The following is a 22,007-nucleotide window of genomic DNA, read 5'->3' on the forward strand; positions in this document are numbered from 1 at the left end:
TTTTTGGGACGATCTTAATCAGGTCCCTGGAAAGAAGAGCTGCTTGGGGCCCTGACTGGCTGTGTAATGGTTTCTGCTGTGAAAATCTGAAAAGACCCTTCTCCAGGTTATTAAAGATGTTGTCCTGCTCCCCAGGGGTATCTGTCACTAGGCTGTTCGCTTCATGGGCTGGTTAGGGCTTGGCTGTGATGTAACTATGTGGATGCAGTTGGGAATCTAGCTCCTTCTGCCCTAGTCAGTAAGTCTTGGGTGCAAACAGCCAGATAATTCTCAGTGGACGCAGCCACTAATGTCTCAAGAAGGTGTGTTCTTTCAATTAATGCTGAAGATGTCCAGGAAACTTTTGGGTAGTAGGAGATGTGGTAAAGAATACTGACACCACTGCCAGGTGGCAGTGAGTGCAGTACAGGCTATTCTGCTAGTGCATCTCCATTCCTAAAGTCCTCTCCTTTCACCCCTCTTTTCCTTGCTTAGGCATTTTGGCAATAAAAAGGTAGGTCAAGCTCCTGTGGGGAATGTGCACATCCCCAATCCATCTGTGGCAGGTACATGTGGCTTCTAGAGATGCCACAGGCAGGCATCCTAGGAGCACATGAAAGCATGTTATCACTGCTGCAGGAGGAGGAAATCTCTTCTTCAGCTGGTGCTGCACTTGGCATCAGCTCTGCCATCAGAAAAAGATCAGTCCTTGCTTAAAGTGGGTATCAAGGCTTCCTTAAATAGCATCAGGAAGGAAGGTAGGTGAGACAAGTCTTGATGTCAGAGAGATTACCTCTGCAAAGGGAGAACAGTCAAGGATTCTTTGGTCCTACTCACCTCTCTGTCACTGGCTCTGGGAGTTTAGATTTAGTCATTTCATTTGTTCTCTTCCACACTCTGCTCTCCTGCAAGCTCCCAGCAGCTGGAGGTGGCAGGATCTGCTCAGTGGCTCGAAGCTGCAAGAAACTTTCCCCTTCCTGCAGGAAAAGCCAGCTGAAGATCTGTACAGTGAAAGCCAGGGGTGGCATCAAAACATTTCCAGTGCTCCTCTGTAAAACTTATGTGTGCTCTGTAATCCAGCTCTTAGATCCTTATCTGGAAACTACTTTCATTTCTGAGACACCAAGCATCCCCTGGCATGGATCCAACCAGCTCCAACCCCTCCCCTCCCACAAGAGATAGCAAGGGAGGTGAGAACGGTGCTGTGCCTGCCTTCACATGGCCAGCCTCTCCTGCCAGTCTCTATCCGCAAGTTAGTTGGATGAGAGAAGGAAGAAAAAGAAGAAAAAAACCCCAAACACCCAAAGTCCCAAGACTGTTTTTATTTATGATCATGTCCACGGGCCACTCTTTGTCTAGACAGCTGGTATTAGCATCTGAAGCTGTCCTGGAATTTGAAATACCATTTATTTACAGGGGAAATAAAAATCCTGGATTAAACAGTTCATAAAAATAATCTGGGAACTGACATGGGGTCCAAGGAGACCAAAGGTAACCAGATCTAGAGCAGGCATCTTTGTTTGCCTTGGCTGCAGAGATGTTTTCTCAGAAAACAAAACAAAACAACTTACCCTTCCCAGCCACCCTCAAAACAATTTGGCTTCAGAAAATGGTCTCCTTTTGCTTCCTCTCCTCCCACCTTTGTTTGCCTGCTTTAAACACATCCCATTCCACCCCCCAACAAGGAAGTTTCCAAACAAACTGGTCACCCAACTGACAACTGGGACTGAGGAAGCGCAGCTCCTACCTTTCCAAGAAAACCCTTGGAATGGGGAGCTGCTATATTTCCATGCACAGAGACTCCAAACATCACAGATGCAGGAAAACATTGTGTTGATGCTGACAGCTGCCAATCTTTTCATTCCTGCCTGCAGTGAAAGCTAAGAGCCCTTGCTCTGCCCATCTGCAGGCAGCGATCGGTGCCCGCTGGGTTCGGGGTGGCTGGGGTGCAGCCCACCGGTCCAGCCTTCACACTGCACTCATCCTTCACAGCCACTTGACAGACTTTAGGTTTCCAGACATGGAACTAAGCAGGAAAAGACCAAAACAAACTCTCTGGGTTCCATCTGCTCCCTTCCCTTTGACTGAGCAGCGCAGCAGCACCCAGGGCTCTGTATGAAAGGGAGTTTGATGAAGTCACCCTAGAATTTTACACTGTGGCTGCCAAACTTTAAAGACAAGCTACACTAAGGTATGAGATCTTCCCCTTTTTATAGAAGCCACTGGCTCCTTGTTGAAGCAGAAGGTTTGTACTGTGTGAAGCCTTGGGTGTAACTGCTTGGCTAGTGAAGTGCCCCAGTGCTCAAACTGCCCAGGGCCAGGCCAGTCAGTGCAGCAGCTGTAGGAGGAGGCAGCAGTAGCAGGCTGGCCATGGACTGTCCTTGTGCAGCATCAGCAGGGGAAAGAGTTGGGCCAAGGGTGATGGGCACAAGTTCTGAGCAGTTTGAAAGTATTTTGACTCCAAGGTCTGTGAGGGGAGAAGCAACCCTGGGTTCTGCAAGCCTGAAGCTGAGAGTGCAGGTAAAGCCCTTCTGCTTTACTTTGCTAGCATCTAACATGGTTTTTCTCATGCAGCCACGCTGGCAGCCCCCAAACACAAATCAACAGTGTGGGCCATGTTAAATGAAACTGCCAGTTACAGTTGGTAGTCTTGTTTTAACATACAATCCAAGGAAATCTACCATTTAAATCCAACACAGGCAGCAAAGAGAGAAGTAAAAGCCTTGTGCAAATCACCTCTGTTGCCCATGTTCTAAATTTCATGTATTAAATATGTTAGTTGTGGAACCATTCCCTCTTTGTCTACGTTGTTTAGAGGCTGATCCTGCATTTTCTAGTGCAAAGAACAACTAGCAGAAAAGCCTCTGTGTATTATAAAAGAGTGATCTGCTCCCTTTCTTCTTGCACACTCTGCAATCTTTGAAGCATCTGCCACATTACCCTAAGAGAGGGGAGCTGAGCTCAGTGGCCACTATTGCAAGACCTGATTTACTGGACCGTAGTCCTGACCCAGGATGGCCAAAGTTGTCACAGTCCAGAGACACTGCTAATGGGTTCGGAGTCTGAAAAGACAAATTCCAAAGCACAAAGAGGAAAGGATGTTTTCTTTTCCGCTGGACAAAACACAACTTCTCTGGCAGGCACAAGCAGGACAGTCTGTCCACTTTGGCAATACCCTGCACGCCTGGACGTACACAAGTGTGTTTTTACATGCAACCCGGTTTGATTACACAATCTCCCTCCAAGAGAATTTGGCAAGAAAGATATGAGAGAGAGACTTTAGAAACTGAGAGCAGTCTGCAGCGTGCTGCTTCTCTCACACTATTTCTAGCACCATTCAAAGCAGCTGATCACTGGGAAAACCACCACAGAAAAGCAACCTGAGTGTTGGTCAGGTACCCAGCTTGATATTTTATGATGCAGCAAGGCTGCAGGTTCAGCCTGTACCTACCCACCTTTATCAGAGAGCTGGGTTGGTGGTCAGAACGATGAACCACCCCTAGGATAAATCTTTTTTTGCCAGGAATTATTCTGAACCTTTGCCAAATACACATGGTAAAAGCTTAACAAGTCAAAGGTTTTTCCTGACCAAGAAGATTTTTGCACCTTGGCTTCTTCCAAAGTTGGATCTGCTACTTCAGTGTTCATCCCTTCCTAAAACACTGTTCTGGGGGAGATGGAATTTAATGCTGGTGCCTGATTCTCCTAGAGTCCAAGTTAAACTAGCTAGCAAGCACAAGCATAAATACAAGAAAATGCAGACCTGCAGCATGTGTGACACATCTCTCTAAGTGTCAGGCATCCTCCAAGGCACTGCATGTCTGTAGATCAGCAAACCCACCTCAAGAGTGTTTGAACTCCAGCACACAGCTTTTCCGAGTGGGTTCCCGTCTAGAAATGTCTGTCACCCTTTTAAACTCCAAGTTTATTTGCATTTTTCTGGCTACTTTTTTTTTTTTTTCAGAAACACAATTAAAACTGTCAGATCCTGTATGAAGAATCACCTTCTTTCCTTTCTAGTAATGACGACCTTTTCACACAGCACGTCACTTTGGAACAGAGAGCAGGCATCTGGGAGAACATTAATTGAAAACGTCTGTATTTATCCAAGCAGGATGGATCATAAGGACTCTGAGTGCTCCTTCTTCTAGATTTTCCATGCCAAAATCAATTAAAAAGTTCATTTGTAGCATTCTGTAAGCTTAATTTACATCGCTGTCATTTCCTATTGTGCAGTTTCAGTCTGTTTTCATTTCACAGCATTTCAGAGACCACGTGGTACATCAATACAGCTTTCTGTTTTAAGGCTTCACTGTGTCAGTGTTATCAAACACAGCCAGTAACTTCTGAAATCTTGAAATTTGTGCACTGTCTCTACCAGGTCAGAATGAAAAATGTCAAAATGTCAACCTCAGTGATGAAGTTTCCCCACTCGTCTGCTTGATTCACTCTTTTCCCCTGGGTTTCCATATAGCTCATTAAAAAAAAAACCCACCAAACCTAAGCCAGGCCTTTCTAGAAATAAAAAGTTTGACATGATTAACTAGCTTTGCTGGTAATGTGTGCAACCCACCCAGGTGTCTAGACGGTTTGAAAACTACAGAACATATTTAGGAGCAACAGCTGTTACTCCTCAGGTCTCTGCTGGACCTCAAATTAAGTAGGAACAGACCCCATCAATGCTAGGTGGTCTTCTTCCAAAGGAAACATCCAGCGTGTTGCAGGAAATTAAGTTACTGATTCAGTAGGTGGCACTTGACCTTTCAGCTCAACATAACCATCTGCACAGCCTGCAAGAATGATCTGCTCTCCCAAAAGTACCTGCTTTGGGAAGAGTGAGAGAACAAAGAGTTCAGAGCTTCAGTTGTGGGAAACCCTCAGTATTTTTTTCATAAAAGGAAAACACCTACCTGTGCCCTGGCCAGATGGCAGTCTGGCAGGTGTTTCTTGCATGTCCATATACCCTTTATAATAATAAGTTGGAGACCATGCTTGTTTATACAGGTTTTAGACAGTAAAATCTTGTTAGGCCCTCCTAAATAACACTTAACAGCTTAACGAGAGGTTGCAGGAGGGAGCAATGACAGACTCTGGGAGGAACAGGCATTTCTAGAAGGTTATCCAGAACTTCCATCTATTCCTTGGCCTGTGTCCCTTGCAGTACCACAGCACACAAGTGTTGAGGTAGGAATCTGGTAGGAACAGGCATTTCTGGAACTCCTCAGGATAAACAAGGGGCTTTCTAGAAGATTATCCAGAACTTCCATCTATTCCTTGGCCTATGTCCCTTGCAATACCATGGTGCAACAAAGCTTCCCTGACCCATAGCTGTTGACTGCAGAACAGCCATGTTCCACAGAGGAACAGGGATGTTTCTAAACCTCTATGCCTATCAGACTGTTCCCAGCTGAGCAATTTTACACAAATGCTGTAACTGGCTGGAGCTGGGTGAACACAAAGGAAAGCTGGAGGTATCCCCTGCTCAGCAGGTATATCTTTTGTCTGAGTCTGACACAGTTCTGGGGGGTGGGGGGGAGGAAACCCCCAAAGAAAGCTCTTTGCCCTGCTTCACTGTATTTGAGAATTTATTGCCCATCTTACAGGGGGGGTGGGGGGTAAGATTTACAACTCAGCAAAGTCCCAGCTAGTGAAAGAGGCTGCCCAAGCCATGAACTGTGGGTGTTCAGCGTGAGGTTGTTTAGCAAGGCCTAAATTCAGGCCGTAAGTGCTTTTATAGGAGACTGTAAATCACCTTAACTTTTATACACTGTGGCAACATGTGAGCAGAGGAATGTGGCTGGTCTGTGCTAGTCCCAGAAAAGGTCCCAGATGAGGCCAGGAGATTGGGCAGCAGACGTGCACTACAGAGCCTGTGAGTAACATACTAGGCCTAGTATCACCCCCACGCTACGTGCGTATGTGACTGGGCAAAGGGGCAGGAAACCAGCACAGAGGTGCCACAGGAACAGAATGCACAAGGGCGGCTCGAACGCCCGATGGGAAGAGCATTGCTGAGCAGTAAGCAAACTGTAAAACACAAGGCAGACAAAACATCTGGCAGCTGCTTCAAATAGTTCTGTGTCTGAAGGGCAGACAAGCCTGCAACAGCCTCAGATCCAAACATGTGCAGGGACAGGATCAGTGCTCCTGATGTGCTTTGTGCAAGCACTGAATGCCTTCTGTTCCCTTCAGTATGCCAGGAAAGGTTGGGCTTTGGGTTAGGTTTTTAATTTTAATAAGCTTTACTAAATCACTATGTTTTTTCCTTCTCCAGTCAAATGCAACTTAGTCTTTGGCATAAGATCAACAGCATGAGCTCTGCATAGGAAGCATATGGGAGAAGAGGGGGAGCCTGCTAAGGAATGTTTATCTTAATTGTCTTACCTTATGCAGGAGAGAAGGTGTGACTGCCAAAGCATTATTAAACACATGATGTGTATCCTCCTAGGTTTGTGCATCTCAGGCACAGGGAAAGGGAAAATGCCTGTGTGCTGGTACTGACTAAGGACCTGACAGGTCCAGATTGATGTCTCCGCTCCAACAGGCAAGTAGTTTGAGCAAAGAAATCAATTCTCAGTTCTGCAGATAAAGGAGAGAACTGGCAGCTGTCCTCCCCACTCCCAAGTTTTGTTCCTGTCTTGACTTTGTCATAGCTTTGACCAAGCTCCACAGCAGGGATGATTCCAGGAAGAAACAAAAACTACCCTACTGACAGTCCAGAGCATCAGGATGCCAGAATTCCCTGCAGAATTGCTGCAGCACTGCTGTAGCACCAGCAAGGCAACAGCAGGCAAACTGTCAAGGCCAGAAGCCTCCTATAAAATGTAGGAATGGTTCCATGAGCATAAACGTGATTAGTCAGCAGTGGGATGAGATGCTGGCCAGGGTAACAGGGGTGGTTTTCAAGGAGGCACTGATACAAGTAGGACTTAAAGAGTTTTTAATGCTACTCAAAAGATCTGCCTGCCACATGCCCAGTGTTTGAACACTGGCAATAGCAGGGGAAGCAGAGAGCCACTGATTCATTAGGACTTGCTAATCTGTGATATCATTTGTTGATTCCACCAGGCCCAATCCCCATCCCATGACTTCCTCCACTGTTGCCATGGCACTGTACATAAACACCGCAGACTCCCAGCCCCGAGCAGGTCATTTGTTTCAAATATTCCATGCAGCTGGAACACGAGGCTGTTTGGGTGTCTGGAGCTGAGCATGAACTAATTTCTCAGTCTTCTGCACCCGCCCCAACTTCTGCACCCTCCCCAGCCTGCTGCTCTCCCAGAACCCCTCCAGCCACACTTCCAGCACAGTAGAGGTAGCTTTACCACTGCAAGGCAAGGGGGAAGCTGGCCACAGTCACATATAGGCAAGAAAATAAGTATTTCACTATAGTCCTTCCCTACCTGCAGCAAAAATGATTATTAATGAATATGCTGGATAGTTAGGCTTCGGACCTACAAACAGCTGTCTTTCCACATGTGAGAAAACAAACACACTTAAGACATCCAAATTAAAAAATATCATGCCCTGACTAGAAACAAAGACAAGAAACCACTTTCTTTTAAACTCTCCTCACCCAGCACCCTTATAAGGCAGTTCATAAGCATACCTCTGAGCTGGAGCTGAGCCTCATGCATGAACACATGTTCTACTTGATGGGAATCCTTTTACCTCTCAGTATTTTACTTTGCTGTCTTCTATCCATCATCTCCCTTCCTAAGACAGACAGTCAGGTATCAACAGAGAGCAGCAGGTTACTGACTTGTTTTCACATAAGCTTCTTTTCTGGAAGAAAAAGGAAAGTTGCTTGCTGTAATCCAAGAGTTAGATTTGCAAACCTGCACAATGCATCACTTGGCAAGACAGCCAGAGCACTCTATTTAATCTACTTCCATCTATTTGAAGAGAAGGCAGGATGGTGTAATCATAAGTCTGTTGCAAACCAAGTTAAGAAACCAAGGCTGCTGTCTCTCAGATTTTACTCAACTCTGTCTGGTGTAGCCATTCTTGGGCACTAGTGTCAACTCCACACAGTCATCACATCCTCCCACCCAGTACCAGTAGCTGCAGCTTGCTCTCCCCCTGTACACACCTTCTAGATGGCAGCTTTAAATTGTTATTCTTCCAAGGAAAGACATGACCATGACACCTCTTGCTGTACCTGTTTGGGCTGGCTTCTTGGGAGTAAGAGCATCCCTCGTGAAAACCAGGTATCAAGGACTTTGTCATATAAATAAAACCAGCATCAGTCAATATTTAATCAAGTTTATTAGGTTACTGAGTATTACCTACAGTCATAAAATAGAAAGAATTTAAAACTGTACAAAGCAATGTACTGGTGAAGTGAGAAGAGATGGAAACAAGGGAGCACAAAGAACATTAGAAGGAAGGAAGAACACAGCTGCTTCCCTGGAGTTCTGGAAGACACTGGTTCATGTTGAAGGCAACCAAGTGGGGCTCCACACACACACACTGAAGTTTCTTGTGTCCCACCCTGCAACAGAGACTAGTACAAACCCCCAGGTTAAAAAAAACATACATTATTAGATTAAAAAGGGGCATAATCACACCCCACCCAGTCTTGGCACCAATTCTGTGCTTTAAAAAATATACTATGCAAGTAGTTTATTTTAAAAAAAGGTACCCTACAGCAGCTGTTTAAAACATGTTCTTATACATACACCACAAATATATATATTAACATTTTCAACAACTAAACTCATTTGTACCTACACAGAACTGAAGGGATAAATCAAGAGCAAAAATCAACCACGCAAACATCTTTCAAGACAAAGAAATGTGCAAATTAACCCCAGAAAGGCAGCATAGTAACCTGTGGAGAGGTCAAGAGAGCAGCTCCTGCTAGTAAAGGAGTGTCATTCTCTTTACTTGGCTACTGAGGTGAGAATCTATTTGGGATGTGCTGATTTTGCCTGAATTGCTTGTCCTGTTTATTGCAGTTCTCTCGTGCCCCCTGCCCCCATCTCTAGCTCCAGAGAGGTCCAATTTCTCCTTACTGTGCCTGAAGATCACTCCACTGGCCTCAAAAGTCTCACAAATTACTTTCCACAGCAATCAGCTGGATTTCTCATCTGCTGATGGTACTTCTGCAGCTTCTGCTACTGCTTTCTCTAGGACAACTTCCCACCACCATGAAACAGAGAGAACTATTCCTGCTGCATAGTTAAGTAGAGATTATGCTGATGGTCTAGGACAGAACAAAGCCTGGTTTAGATGACTAAGCAGCTTACCTAGAGAAGCACATCAGAATGTTTCTCTAAAGCCTTAACATGGGACAGGCTACCCAGAATCCAGACCTAAGATGGAAGGACTTATAGCTGTATAATGAATCTCAGCTCATACAGCCTGTCTTACCCTAATCTCAGAAGTTTGTTCCTTCCCTGTCCCTTCATGAGCAAGGAACCCCTGAACCAGGACTAAAACCTGCATTTTAAGTCAAGAAGAGGGCAGATGAAGACACAGTATGACTGCTCCATCAACTGAGTGAAACCCACTAAGAACAGGCAGAACAGGGAACAGAGCAGAACAGAGAAAGTGATGGTGATCAACAAGAAAGCAGGGTTCACTATGAAACAACACTACAACATGGTGGGAAGTCCTGGGAGAGTGTGTGACAATCACCTCTCCCAGATTAAGTGTCCTGGTGGAAGGGTTCTTGGTTTTGGTGTTTCAGGGTTTGGGGGTGGGTTGGGTTTTTTTTGGTTTTTAAAAACTCAGCAATTAATTAATTCTTCTTGGTGCTCCAGACTCCCAACTCTGCTGGCCACCCTGTGTCTTCCCATTCTTAAGACCTGGGCTTAACATTTCTACTCCTAATGCCTCCCCTTAAATTATGTTGTTCCCTTTAGCTGGTACAGAAGTATCATTCACTCCTAGGCTCCACAACCCAAAGGATGCAGTACAGCTTCTTCTCTGGAGAAACAGAGAAGCACAGAGCTTCTTCAAATGCTCCTTTTCCAAGTGAGCTGGGGAAGTGACTTCCAATGAACAAAACTCAGTTGTGGAACAAGGATTACTTGAGGGCTTGCCAAGAAGGGCACATGGAGACTTAAGCAGTGGCAGGAATACTTTGGCCAAGGAGAGTTCCAACAGTAGCGATGACATGAGGCTGGAGAACCCATTTCCCAGTGGGTCAGCTCCAGATACTTTGCCTTGGTTCCAACTCTCTGTCCTTGAACACGAAGGTCATTGGTAGAGCAGGTAACTCTTGAGGGAGGCTGGCAGTGGCAGTGTAGGGATCTCATTCAGTCTCTCCTTGCCCAGAGCAAGCCTCACAGCTCGCCGACACAAGTCCATCAAGGGCAGTGGTTCAGCTGGGAAAAGAGACCCAAGACATTAACATCCCAACCCACAAACTAAACATTCATTTTTACTAGTTCCAAAAATCCCCCCAAAAAGATGAGGCAAGCAAAGTGAATGATGCCTGGCATGTTTGCAGGACCCAAGCCATACAGCACCCCCATACCAGCAACTCTGGTTCATCAAATACACAGGCAGAGGCATGATTTCTCTGTAGAGGTTACTCAAGTTGTACATGTGTGTGAAAGAAAGAATAACTACAGTCCCAAACAGAAGTTTCCTGCTCTGCAACACCATCCATTCAAGTCAGAACACATCATCTAGCCTGTGCCTCTTTTTGCAATATCCAAAAACCTTTGTAAGAGATTCACTGAAGTAAAAGACCACAGCAAGCAATTTGACACATCATGAGGTATGAGTACTTAGAAGGTGCCTGGATTTGTTTCTTAGAGTAGAATGTAACAGCTGTCAATCATTTGTACTACATACTTTCCATGAAAAACAAAGCCATTCATCAAAGCTTCTTGTCACTACCTGCATTGTGACATTTTCCATTCAGGGATTCCCTCTCATACCATAAACCTGGGAAAATAAAGGCCTTTGGCTACTGTGGGGTTTTTTTATACTGTACTTAACCAGTTTTAAACTTACTTTTTTCAAGAATGGCATATGGGGGCCTTTGATGCAGAAGAATCATTTACAACATACAGGGGACAGACACCAAAGCCAGAGTTCACACCTCGCAGCTGCACAGGACCCAGGTACAGATTAGTTTCTCACAGCTTCTGCTGCTAAGTCTGCCAAAGCTCACCTTCACAGTTTGCTGCTCAAGCCTAAGGGGTTTCTCCTCCCCCAAGAGAGGGCTAACAAAGACATCCCAAATTAAGCAGATAACTGGACATCCTTCTAATAGCCTGAGGGCTCAGCATGCACCACTCGAAAGCTTCCTTTACAGACATCTTGGGCTGAACAGACACCTAAAAACATCCACAGGAATGGAAAAGTTTGGCTGAGAATCTGCAGTTTTCAGGAACCTTGATAGATGCCAGCAGCTCTAGCTTCCACTACTACAAGCCAAATTAATCTGACTGTTCATACAGCTGTTTTAAACAGCTGAGACAGGAAAAGCTTCATTTTTCTGAGCATGGGCACATTACTGCATTTTTACAAGAGTTCATTTCATCAGTAAGGTGGATACAACTCCCTCCCTTCCAGGTTCAAAGGTAACAGCCAGCATTGAGTTTTTCCAAGAGTTGCCTCTCATCAGGCCACCCCTGATGCTGCTTTGGAGAAAGGAAACAGTCATACTGTTCCATGTAGAAAACACAATGGAAAGTGGAAAAAACGTAAGTTTTATCTAATTTTTGGCGAAAAAAAGAGAAAGACACTTAGTTAACTAAAGGAAAAACTTGGTAACAAAGTAAGGAACTGCACACTTGAGTTGGTCTGTATCCTCCTCAAGTTAGCAGCCAGAGCTGAACCTACTACCTGTTCCTAATACCCTATTGCCCCCTTCTCCTTCCCTGCTATGGACCACAAGGTATTACCTGCCACAGGAGAAGCTGCAGTGGAATGTCTTTTCTAGCAGTCTCCAAAAACCTTTCCCCGGACTTCAAGCATTAATTATTCCTACAGAAATCATACCTCTATATGCACATCTCTCCTGCACCAACAGCTGGGTGGAGAGCACACTGATCTTCCTGCAGCACAAGAGAAGACACGGCTGTGCTCAGCCCCAGGTGCCGCTGGCTTTGCCTGCTCATGCCCTGCTCCAGGATCCACGCTGCCTCTTCTGCAGGGACAGGTCTCTACAGCTGGCCTGCCAGCTCTGGCTGTGGTACTGCTGGAAAAGCCCATTCCTGGCAGCACTCCTTTGGCACTTCCCAGTGTACCGCTGGGGTACAAATATGCTGTGTTCACACTCTGTCCCAACTCCTCCTGTTCCATATGGTGATAGCTGGGACAGAAGTGGTTACAGCTAGACACCTTCTTGCTAGCTGTGCCAAAACAGCATCCCATCATCCCTGGCCCTACGCCCACAACTCATTCACTCCTATGCTGAGAACACACTATAACCACATCCAGTGCTGGAGGTGGCCGTTTCCTTGCTAAATGCAATTCCATGCCAACAACTCCACAGCCCGTCTGGCTTCGAGGGGAGCTACAGATTTTGGCTTTGGTCCTACAGAAAGAAATGGTTTCTGGCCCTGCTGCCATGCTGGAGGCTGCTGGGGCAGAACAAGCTACAGTTCTCTTGGTGAGACAGTGCTCTGCCAATTGCTCGCTATTTGGTCCTACTGGACTGAAGCATATTTCCCAAAGCACTGGTGGATTTTTCTCCTACCCCTTTGCAAGGTTTTCCTGGTGGCCAGTGTCAGTGTGGTTGTACCTCATGACACCAGCACTAGGGATCTGCCATCACTAGTCTGCCATTAGAACGTGTTCTAAGCTCAAATAAGAGCCCCAGTATGCTACAGCCTTTGGGCAGACACTGTTCTGGAAAGCAGGGGAAACACTTTTTGTAGTAACACTGCCAAATTTATTTCACTAACAACATAAATCCAGATTTTAATCCACTTCCTTCACCTCTCTCCTCCACCCTACCCAGAGGACTGAGTCACAGTCTGGCCCAATGGGAACTTCTGACTATGAGAGATAACAGACTTTAGCACATTTGGACAGCCAAATTTATTACTAAGCTTAGCTAGAGATTGATGTCCCCATTAGTAAAAGGCCTGGCATGCAAGCTGGGCTGGCTACAACATCCAGCCCCACACTAGAAATGAGTGCATCCTGCCCTGAAAGAAGCAGAGAAGTGAGCTGCTCTTTTGAAAGATGAGACATTTCCTTAGATAGGGACAGATCTTCCCACTCTTGCCTGAAAGGGATTTTACAAGTCCCTTCACTAGACATTTAAGGCAGGCAATTGTTCCCTGTAGACACCAGGATTACATTGCCAATAACGCAGCTGTCAGAAGGACGTTCCTGCGGAGGCTTCGGAAGCAATACAGGAAGCTTTATCATCTCTAGACAGAGAACTGGCATCAGCCCTTCTCCCACCACACCACCTCCCCAAACCCTGCTTGCTCCCTGCAGTGCCTTGGTACTGGTACATGCGTACAGCCAAACCTCCTGAATTAGCCATTAAGGCTTCAGAGCTGTATCAGCAATTCTACCCCTGATAATGAAGTCCTTACCTCTCTAGCAAAATTAACCCCCTCCCCAGGACAACCTAGTAGGCCTGCACTTCAGTAGCACACAGACCTGTGCTGCTAGAGCAAAGCCAGGGAGTTATACTCACGGTCAAGTCCGTTCAAGTAGCGCATCCGTATTTCACAGTGTCCCCACACTGCGCTTACCACTGGATATAGCTTTTTCCCTTTGAGTCCCCGGAAAGCAACACCCATGTATTGCCCATCTACAATGAAGCTCAGTGTCCCATCATCCATGTCCAGAACCACCAGGAAGGAATCCGGCACAATGAAAGTCTCATCCGGTTCCAGGAAGGCAGGGTAGGTTTTACTCGGCTGGTTCTTGCCGTCGTGGTACAGTCTGTTGCGCCCAAGGTCCCATCCCCAGGACTCGTGGTTGTTTCCTACAAGCGTTGTGTACCCTACTGAATGCAGAGGGGCATCTGCTGTCGCCACCCCGACCACAGCGTGCGTGCCTCGCTGCCTCATGGCCCAGGTGATCTGCCAGACGTGCAGTCCCCGCGTGTATCCCACTTTGCCTCTGATGGCATCTGTACTCTGCGCCACCGGATGCCGGTGAAATATGAGTTTGTCATCCTCTTTCACAAACACATTCAGCGAGCGATCATCATTGTTCCATGAATGCAGCAACTGGACTTCGTATGATACTGGAGGCATGTCCAGTAGCAAGTCCAGACGCGTGGGTTTGCTGTAGTCAAGTCCTTGGAGTTCCTGTTTCAATGGCCTGTATACAGGGTCCCTCATATCCACAGTCTTTATCCCACCTGTGACCTTCTGACCCATCGTGTGCCTTCTGATTTTGCCTATTTATAGGCTCCCAAGGCAAGCTCATCGATTTAGTTGTCCGCTCCTGCTGTCACTCAGCCCTGCAGAAAAGGTTGCTTGGAGACCTTGTCAAGATGTGCTCCAGTCAGTATTGCCTAATGGATGGAAAGAAAAACAGGAGACGAGTTAAACATTAGTACATACAGCCTCATACACAGCATTTACAGTTTTAATCTGTTACCCTGACAACTTGTCCTTCCCCTCTGTCAACAAGGAAGGGTAACACATACCACTTCTGTGGCATAGTTGTGCAGCAGCAATAGCATATAGATCAAATGGATAGGTACTATGTTTCTAATGCTCCCTGCAGAAAGGCACTTGAAGTTCTGCTTCTTTGTCTAAGGAAGGTATAGATTCAGCCACTGGAGCTCATACTGTCTTTACAGTGAATGCACTGCTCTGTATTACTGCATCACTAAACCCTAGGAGAAGATCACATCTGTATTTAGACTACCTCCAGCAAGCCTTGCTTTTACATCGTCACCTATAAGCTGTCCAGACTGGAAAATCTGAGCAGGGAGTTTATTCAATGCAGAAGACTCAGAACCCCATGTGCAGTAATGCCTGAAGTGTACATTTTTCTTGATTGTCTTCAGTTGGTAGGAAGACTGAAAACAGTGTCTTGTGTGAGCCTGGTCTCCCAGCCACAGGTCTCAGCACACAGGCAGGCTGAGCAAGACGTGCCAGCGAAGACCCAGGCTGCCCGCTAGCATCACAGCTCCAGCACCTTCTGACCACCATGGAGAATCTCTTCTCCTGCCAGCACCATCTCTATAGCTACCCACAGGGAAGCCAAAATACACAAGGGATTTAATACTCGGAAAGAAAGAGAGTCCAAACAGCTTCAGCCACATTCTGAAGGCCAGACCTGAGTTTACAATTGCATTGTCTTTGGAGCCTGTAGCAACATCCTACAGCTGACAAGTAGTGAGGGAATGGTGTACACAGATAACTGCTCTGTGAAGCTTTACTCTCAGCTGTCCTAACCAGACAGAGTGGCATTACTGAATAAACCTCTCCCTGTGCTGCTCTAGAGAGCTTGGAGAGAACCTTCTGAATGCAAGGCATTTGCAAGCATAGCTTCCACTGCAGGGAAAGGAAAGCAGGCTGCAGTTCAGAAGGGATGTGTTTTGGTTCTACCTGAAAAGGATCACAGTTTGACTAGCAGGTAGAACAAGCACTGCAAACAGGCCTAGAACCTATAGCATTTTTCTGGGGTCCAAACCAGCTTATTCACTTAGCACACTAGGTTAGCACTTTGTTCTCCTAACTGGTACTCCAGGGCTTCTTTCTTTCCCAGATACATTAGATGAAGACAAGTAATTTCCACCTTTTTATAGCTGACAGTCATAAATGAAAGTTCTTGGGGAACCTCTAGGATGTAAGCATCCCCCACAGCAAAAGCCACATACTGCAAAGACATACACAAGTATTGCCTGTTGCTATCCAGCCACAGAGAGCTTTCTTCCTTTGGCACAGGAGTTCCAAAAGAAATAAAGCATCCAACACAAACCATCTCCCTAGCAGTGATCAAAGAAGTTATGAGCCAATCCATAAAGCTTCTCCATCTGGAGAGATACAAACCTTCCACAGATCAACTGGCAAAGCAGCTAGCAGCCACTGATAATATGAGGAGACAATTCTCTTCAACCCCACTAAAGCTTTACTAAGTACCCTGGATCCAGACTGCAAGTCCAAATCAGCAGAAGAATCTGCTGGGTCCAGCCTCAGGGGACAGCCATTCCAGCAGGTGTTGGTACTACTGGCCCCACTGAATTACTACAGTCAAGAGAGCAGGTAAACCTGATGGTTGGTCTCAAATGGACAGCTTCAGATGGGACAGCTTCTCTTTTCCAAGAGGAAAAAAGAAAATCCACAGCTTCAGGCACAGAGTCCAGGAGGAGGAAGAGCATGATTCTTCTCACAGCTTAGCAGTTTCCTTCCAAATTTCAGAAAAGCCTCTAAAAAGTTTAAGCCAGCTTGGCTAGAGATGCTAGCTCACTCTGTGTACCCCTCTCCTCCAGCCCTGCATCTACCAAAGTGTCTCTGCTCTCACTCAGCAACACAAACAACCCTCTGTAAGACAGCTGCCAAACTGGGGGCAGCTATTAGGAGAATTAGAAGTGGGAGGGGAGGGAACTAGCTTTCTAAGAAAAAAAAGTGTTATTTTAACATTTCCTGAAGTGAGGCAATCATGCAGGGCTCCTGCCAGCTACAGTCACAACACTTACTCACCACCAAGGATCTCATCTGGCATAGAAAACAGAGCATGAATCAGATCTGGTTTAAAATTAAGGTTACTGGACATAAGCAGGAAGGCTTCAGCTTGAAGGTGACAGGGAAGGCTCGTGTATGCTTTGGGTTAGGGATAAATTCACCAGCTTCCTTATGGGTTTTTACAACTGTACCAGGGTATGTCACTGAAACAGTGAGCTCAAATCTTGTAGTTATTACAGAAAAAAGACAATTTTCCTTCTCTCTTTTATTTTTCTCCCCTCAAGTATTGAGAAAAAATGCCCATGGCTCTTAAAGCCCCATCCCAATGCATATTGCTAGGCATCATTATAGTTATTTCAAACTATTCAAGGACCTCAGAGGTACAGCTCTGACAGGAGATGAGTCTGTTAAACAACTGCCCTTTAAATAAGATCCAGTCACAGCAGCAGCTGGTAAGATAACTTAGACATCCTACAAGTTAAGTAAGTACCATCCACAACATCAAAACAAATCCTGAATTATGGAAGCCAGCTGGTCAACAGCTGAAAATAACCAAGTACAGCAAACCAAGTGAGGGATGGCACAGCTTTTGTTACCCTGCCCCTCAGCTCAGGTCCTCGAGCCCAAGGGTTCCACAAGGCACAGGCACTCCCAGCCTCCAAGGCCCCCTTGCTCCATAAGCCTAAGTAAGTGATACCTCCACCTGAGGGATCCCAAGAGCAGCTCATGTCTCTTGGGTGTACAAGTTCAAGTACACTGGGTGTACAAGTTCAAGTACACTGTTGTAACTATCTTCCAGAGGCTCTGTCATAACATCTCTGGGCCCCTCACTACAAGAAAGACAATGAGGTCCTGGAGTGTGTCCAGAGAAGGGCAACCAGGCTGGGGAAGGGGCTGGAGAGCAAAACTTATGAGGAGTGGCTGAGGGAACTGTGGTTATTCAGCCTGGAGAAGAGGACACCGAGAAGAGACCCTTTCATCACCTATAATTACCTGTAAGGAGGTTGTAGAGACATGAGTGTTGGTCTCTTTGCCCAAGCAACAGGTGATAGGATGGGGGGGAATGGCCTCAAGTTGCAGCAGGACAGGTTCTTCACCAAAAGGTTTATTGAGCATTGGAACAGGCTGCTCAGGGAGGTGGTAGAGTCACCATCCCTGGGTGCATTTAAAAGACAGGTAGACAAGGTGCTCAGGGATATGGCTTAGTAGAGGACAGGTATGGTTGGACTACCTCAAAGGTCTTTTCCAACCTGGTGATTCTGTGACCACAGATCCTACCAACCCACCTAGTACTTTGCTTGATCTGCTTTTTCAGCACAGCACACGAGTTGCATGCAGCTACCCAAGGACCTCACAGCAGTTCCTCCCAGCCATCCCACTGCCCCAGCTTTAAGCCCTCGTGCCTGTGTGCACTCAGGTCCTCAGGTCTGTACCTCAAAGCTGACACCAACTCTGTTATCAAGAGATTTGTGAAGTCACTCCAACAAGTGTTTTCCCTGGGAAAGGTGCATTAATGCTGACTAGAAGCAATCACTTCAGTGGAAGCCACTTGCTCAGGCTGGGATAGAGACCATCCTCAGGCTGCTGGGACAGAACCCACTGGTGCAGTGATCCACAGAAGGTACTAGATGAACTACCTACCACTGCCAAGGTGGCATATGGACAAAGGCTGTCAGCAGGGCACTGGCCCAAGCACGACTGGAAGTCTATAGACAAATTCAGCAGTTGGAGCTTTCATTAGGCAAAGGAACAAGACACTGGCAGAAGGAAAAGCAGCAGAGATTTCCTGAGAGCCAGACGGTACCTGTGAGAACATGGATAGGAAGCAAGAACCAAAACCCAAGCAGACTGCAGGACTGCTTTGAAGCACACAATGCTCAAGAGATGAGAAGGATACAATTCTGTACTCTTCGTTAGACTTTGTGCTTTGCCACATAAGCTTCATGGTATTTCTCTCAAGGCTTCTGCATCAGAAGGGGAATCCCACCAGCAAAAGAGAACAGGGACTTCTAAAGTACAGGGGACAAGGGATCACCCCACTGCCTGCTCCCAAACACCACCTCCACTCACTTGTGTTAGTTATGACTTTTCCCAAGCAGACTTAAAACTAGACAAAGGCTGATGGCCAGATTAAAGAAGAGAAAGGGGGAAAGATGAGGGGGAAGATTGGAACAAAGGGTTCAATTAGAAGGAGAGCAGGTCAGATCCTGAGCACCATATGCCAAGATTTAAGAGCAACATGACTCCTTATTGGGGCAAGGCCATGATTTGTGCTCAGTGCTGGCTCCACTGTTCCTGGCACTAGCCTGGACAAGAACTGCAGAGTGGTACCTCTCCCTACAGCCAGGAAGAACAATTATGCCCTCATTTTTAAAAAGTAAAACCTCTTCATGCACAAGACAATGCAGGCACTTCCCCTCAGCCAGACAGACACAGAAAAGCTTACCCTCTTAATTTATGGCTGACTGCATCTCATATCAAGCTGCTCAGGGCATGAATCCATTAATTTAAGGTATTCTTGGGAACTGGCTACTTCAAAACCTTTGAACTGTTACAGGTTTCAGTGCTTGCACTTGGACTTAAAAGTGCTATTATCTATCAACAGCCCAGGCTCGCTGCAGCTCCGCTCTATAAGCTCATCCCCCAGGATGCTCTGATTTGCTCCCATGTTATTTTCCATTATTGTTAACCTTGTAGGCTTAAAAGCTTTGGAACAAAGTAGTATGAGTGTCTCCCAGAAAAAACACTCCCTCACTTTCAGGAAGAGTTAGATCTCCCCTCAGTTTAGCTGTTCAGAGCAAGTAGGCAGCACTAGAAGCATATGCCAGGTTTCAAGACTGCTTGCTGCAAATAGACCAAGGCAAGAGACAACAGACATTTCAATGGGAGGTGCTGGAAGTCCCTGGGCCTGAATGGAAAGAACAATTCTGCAAAGAAAAGAATGTATACAGCAAAGTTGGTATCCAACTTCTGTTTAGGCATTGATATGAACCAGGCAAAATACCAGCCTACAGACCTCTCTAGCTGAAGCAGTCATCTAGATTTAGTACCAAAATGCTGTGTACAATGGAGCAGACCCATACTCTGTGCCCATGGCCACATTTATCCCCTTCACCTAGCAGTGAACTCAAAAGACATCTGAGAACCCAGCTAGGCAGGTGTTCATGCAGGTAGCAGCCTCAACTATCCACAGTAGATTATTTTGTCACCAAAGTCTGAATCAAGTAACTAAATGCAATCCAAGCTATCAATACAGCAAACTTAGGCCAAAGAATACTCACCCAAGACACCATCCTTATTTTATCTGAAGCCAAAATGCTGTTCTCACACAAGTTTTATCACACAGCAGGAGGTTATTTCAGGTACCTAAATCTCAAAGTGACACAGGAGTTTTAACAAGCTGCTGGGTATATTTTCAGCTCTGTTTCAAAGCAACTTGTACATCAGCAAGAGACTCGAAAGTCCCAGACCAACAGCTGCACACAAAGCCAGGTATTGGTACTAGCCACACCGGAGTCACTGCCACTGCTGGTTCCATTAACCACCCCAACTCCTGAGCTGCCAAAGCACTGCCAGAAGCTTAGTATAGGATTGATGGCTCAACTGGAAAGCCCAGAGCATGAGGACTTCTAGAAACATCTACTCTAAAACAAAGGGAAGCAAAGAAAACCCCCCAATTTACTGGAAGATGCCTGCAGATGTGAGGCACTCTGCCACTGAGAACATCTCTCCATCAGTTACACTTTACCAGAAAGGACCAGAGACACTTCAGAGTTACAAAAAGTTTGATAACTTTAGTTGAAAAAACCCCTAGCTACTCATAGGTCCTCCCTTGCTCTGCAGTTCAACACCTCTAATGACACCCATCTAGAATTTCAACTACAAGAATACATGAAGGCTCTGAAATTCCTTGATTCCCAATCCAGTTTTACTTTAAATGTGTTTCTTCAAGTCAGTTTACTGATATTTCCAGCCTGGAAAACACCTGAAGGAAAGAAAATATATTCTGCATATGATCATTTACTTGCTTGCAGCTTAGGAAAACTGAACTAAAGGATGCCAGGCAGTACTAAGAAGAGACTGAAAGACACACCCTATTATAGTTTTGCTCAGGTTTCTGTGATTTTACTAGAAAACACAGTAAGCAAAGATGGTCCATTTTCTTGAGCTGATAGAGAATGAAGCTACATTGCTCCTTGCTTGCTGGCTAACCTGCTGGCAGCAGCTTATCTGGGGTCAGCTTTCATCTATGTGCACAACTAGCATGTCAAACTCCCCACAAAGACCCTTGACAGTGCTAACCCTTCAATGTGATCTCTAGAAGCCACTTCAACACCTGAGGTTTTCCCCTTCCTCCCCTGGTGTTGAGAACAGCTCCCTTGATCACGTAAGACTAAGCTGAAAGCCGGGATGGATCAGCAGTGCTACAGAACATCTGAACTGGGCTGGAGAGAGAACCACCTGCATGCTTCAAATAGCATTTGAGCCTCAGCCCCAGGCAACCCAGACACTCCATGTTCCCCAGTATTAATTCTTCACATGAAAAGTACACCCCCTTACTCACACTGAGTATCTCTGTCTACTCCAGAAGGCTGTGACACCCCATGCAGCACTGATGCAATCACTTCACCATTCAGGCTTCAGCACCCTTCCTGCCCCCTAAATACTGATCAAACCTTGGGGAAAACAAAATAAAAAGAGTAAGCTCACCCATGGTGTTGGAGGAGTGCTGTGTGAGTAGAGACCGAGCAGCTACAGGACAGATGACAGGAACAACTGCACTAACAACATGATTAGAAGCTGTTTTCAGAGTGTTGCAACTCTGCTTAGATCAGGGCTGGGCCAGCAACCCTCAGTGCACGGCGCTGGTTTGGCAGCCCTGCCAGCCCCACGCAGAGAAGGTTGCCACAGGGGCAACTTCCTCAAACCCCACCTCCTGAAGAGCTGAAGCTGTTTGGTTCAGCAGGTTTAGCTCTTGGCAGGGCTGCACAGCCTCCACAGAAAGTGAAACTGCAGTCGCTCTGAGATCACAAGAGCTTGGGCAAGAAAGAATTAAGAAAGATGGCACGTGTCCCAGTGAGAAGCAAAAAGGAAAGTCCTCCAGCAGAGTAAGAGGCCCCTGACAAGTAACTGTGCTTGAGATACACCAGGGATGGGGAGAATGAGACACTTAGTACTTGGCAGTGCTTGATTAACCTAGACTATGAAGTTAATGATCTGCCTTGCTAAGCAAACAGCCTCATTCATCTACTAAGCAGACACCAAGAGCTCTGCTCATCCCTACATGAGGCAGCTAGCATAAGCATGCCCACCCTGAGATATACCAGGGAAGGCTTCTGCCCAAGGAAGCCAAGAGCATGTCATCATACAACGCTGCTAGGACTTGTAACCATTAAGAATCAGCATGTCTGTATGAACACAGCACTCCCGGCGTTGTTCGCCCTGGGATGATTC

The 22,007-nt window shown here is 46.2% G+C and overlaps 1 protein-coding gene across 1 annotated transcript; it reads right to left on the bottom strand.

Moving 5' to 3' along the window:
- Nucleotides 1-9,784: 9,784 nt before the first annotated feature.
- On the bottom strand, nucleotides 9,785-14,294 carry SPSB1 (splA/ryanodine receptor domain and SOCS box containing 1; the record flags this gene model as incomplete). Its single annotated transcript, XM_084274544.1, has 2 exons — nucleotides 9,785-10,313; nucleotides 13,601-14,294. 2 exons carry the CDS (start codon nucleotides 14,292-14,294, stop codon nucleotides 10,186-10,188), a joined length of 822 nt encoding a protein of 273 aa, XP_084130670.1. The 3' UTR covers nucleotides 9,785-10,185.
- Nucleotides 14,295-22,007: the final 7,713 nt, after the last annotated feature.

The sequence above is a fragment of the Gallinula chloropus genome, assembly GCF_964237585.1.
Source record: "Gallinula chloropus genome assembly, chromosome: 23".
NCBI lineage: Eukaryota > Metazoa > Chordata > Aves > Gruiformes > Rallidae > Gallinula > Gallinula chloropus.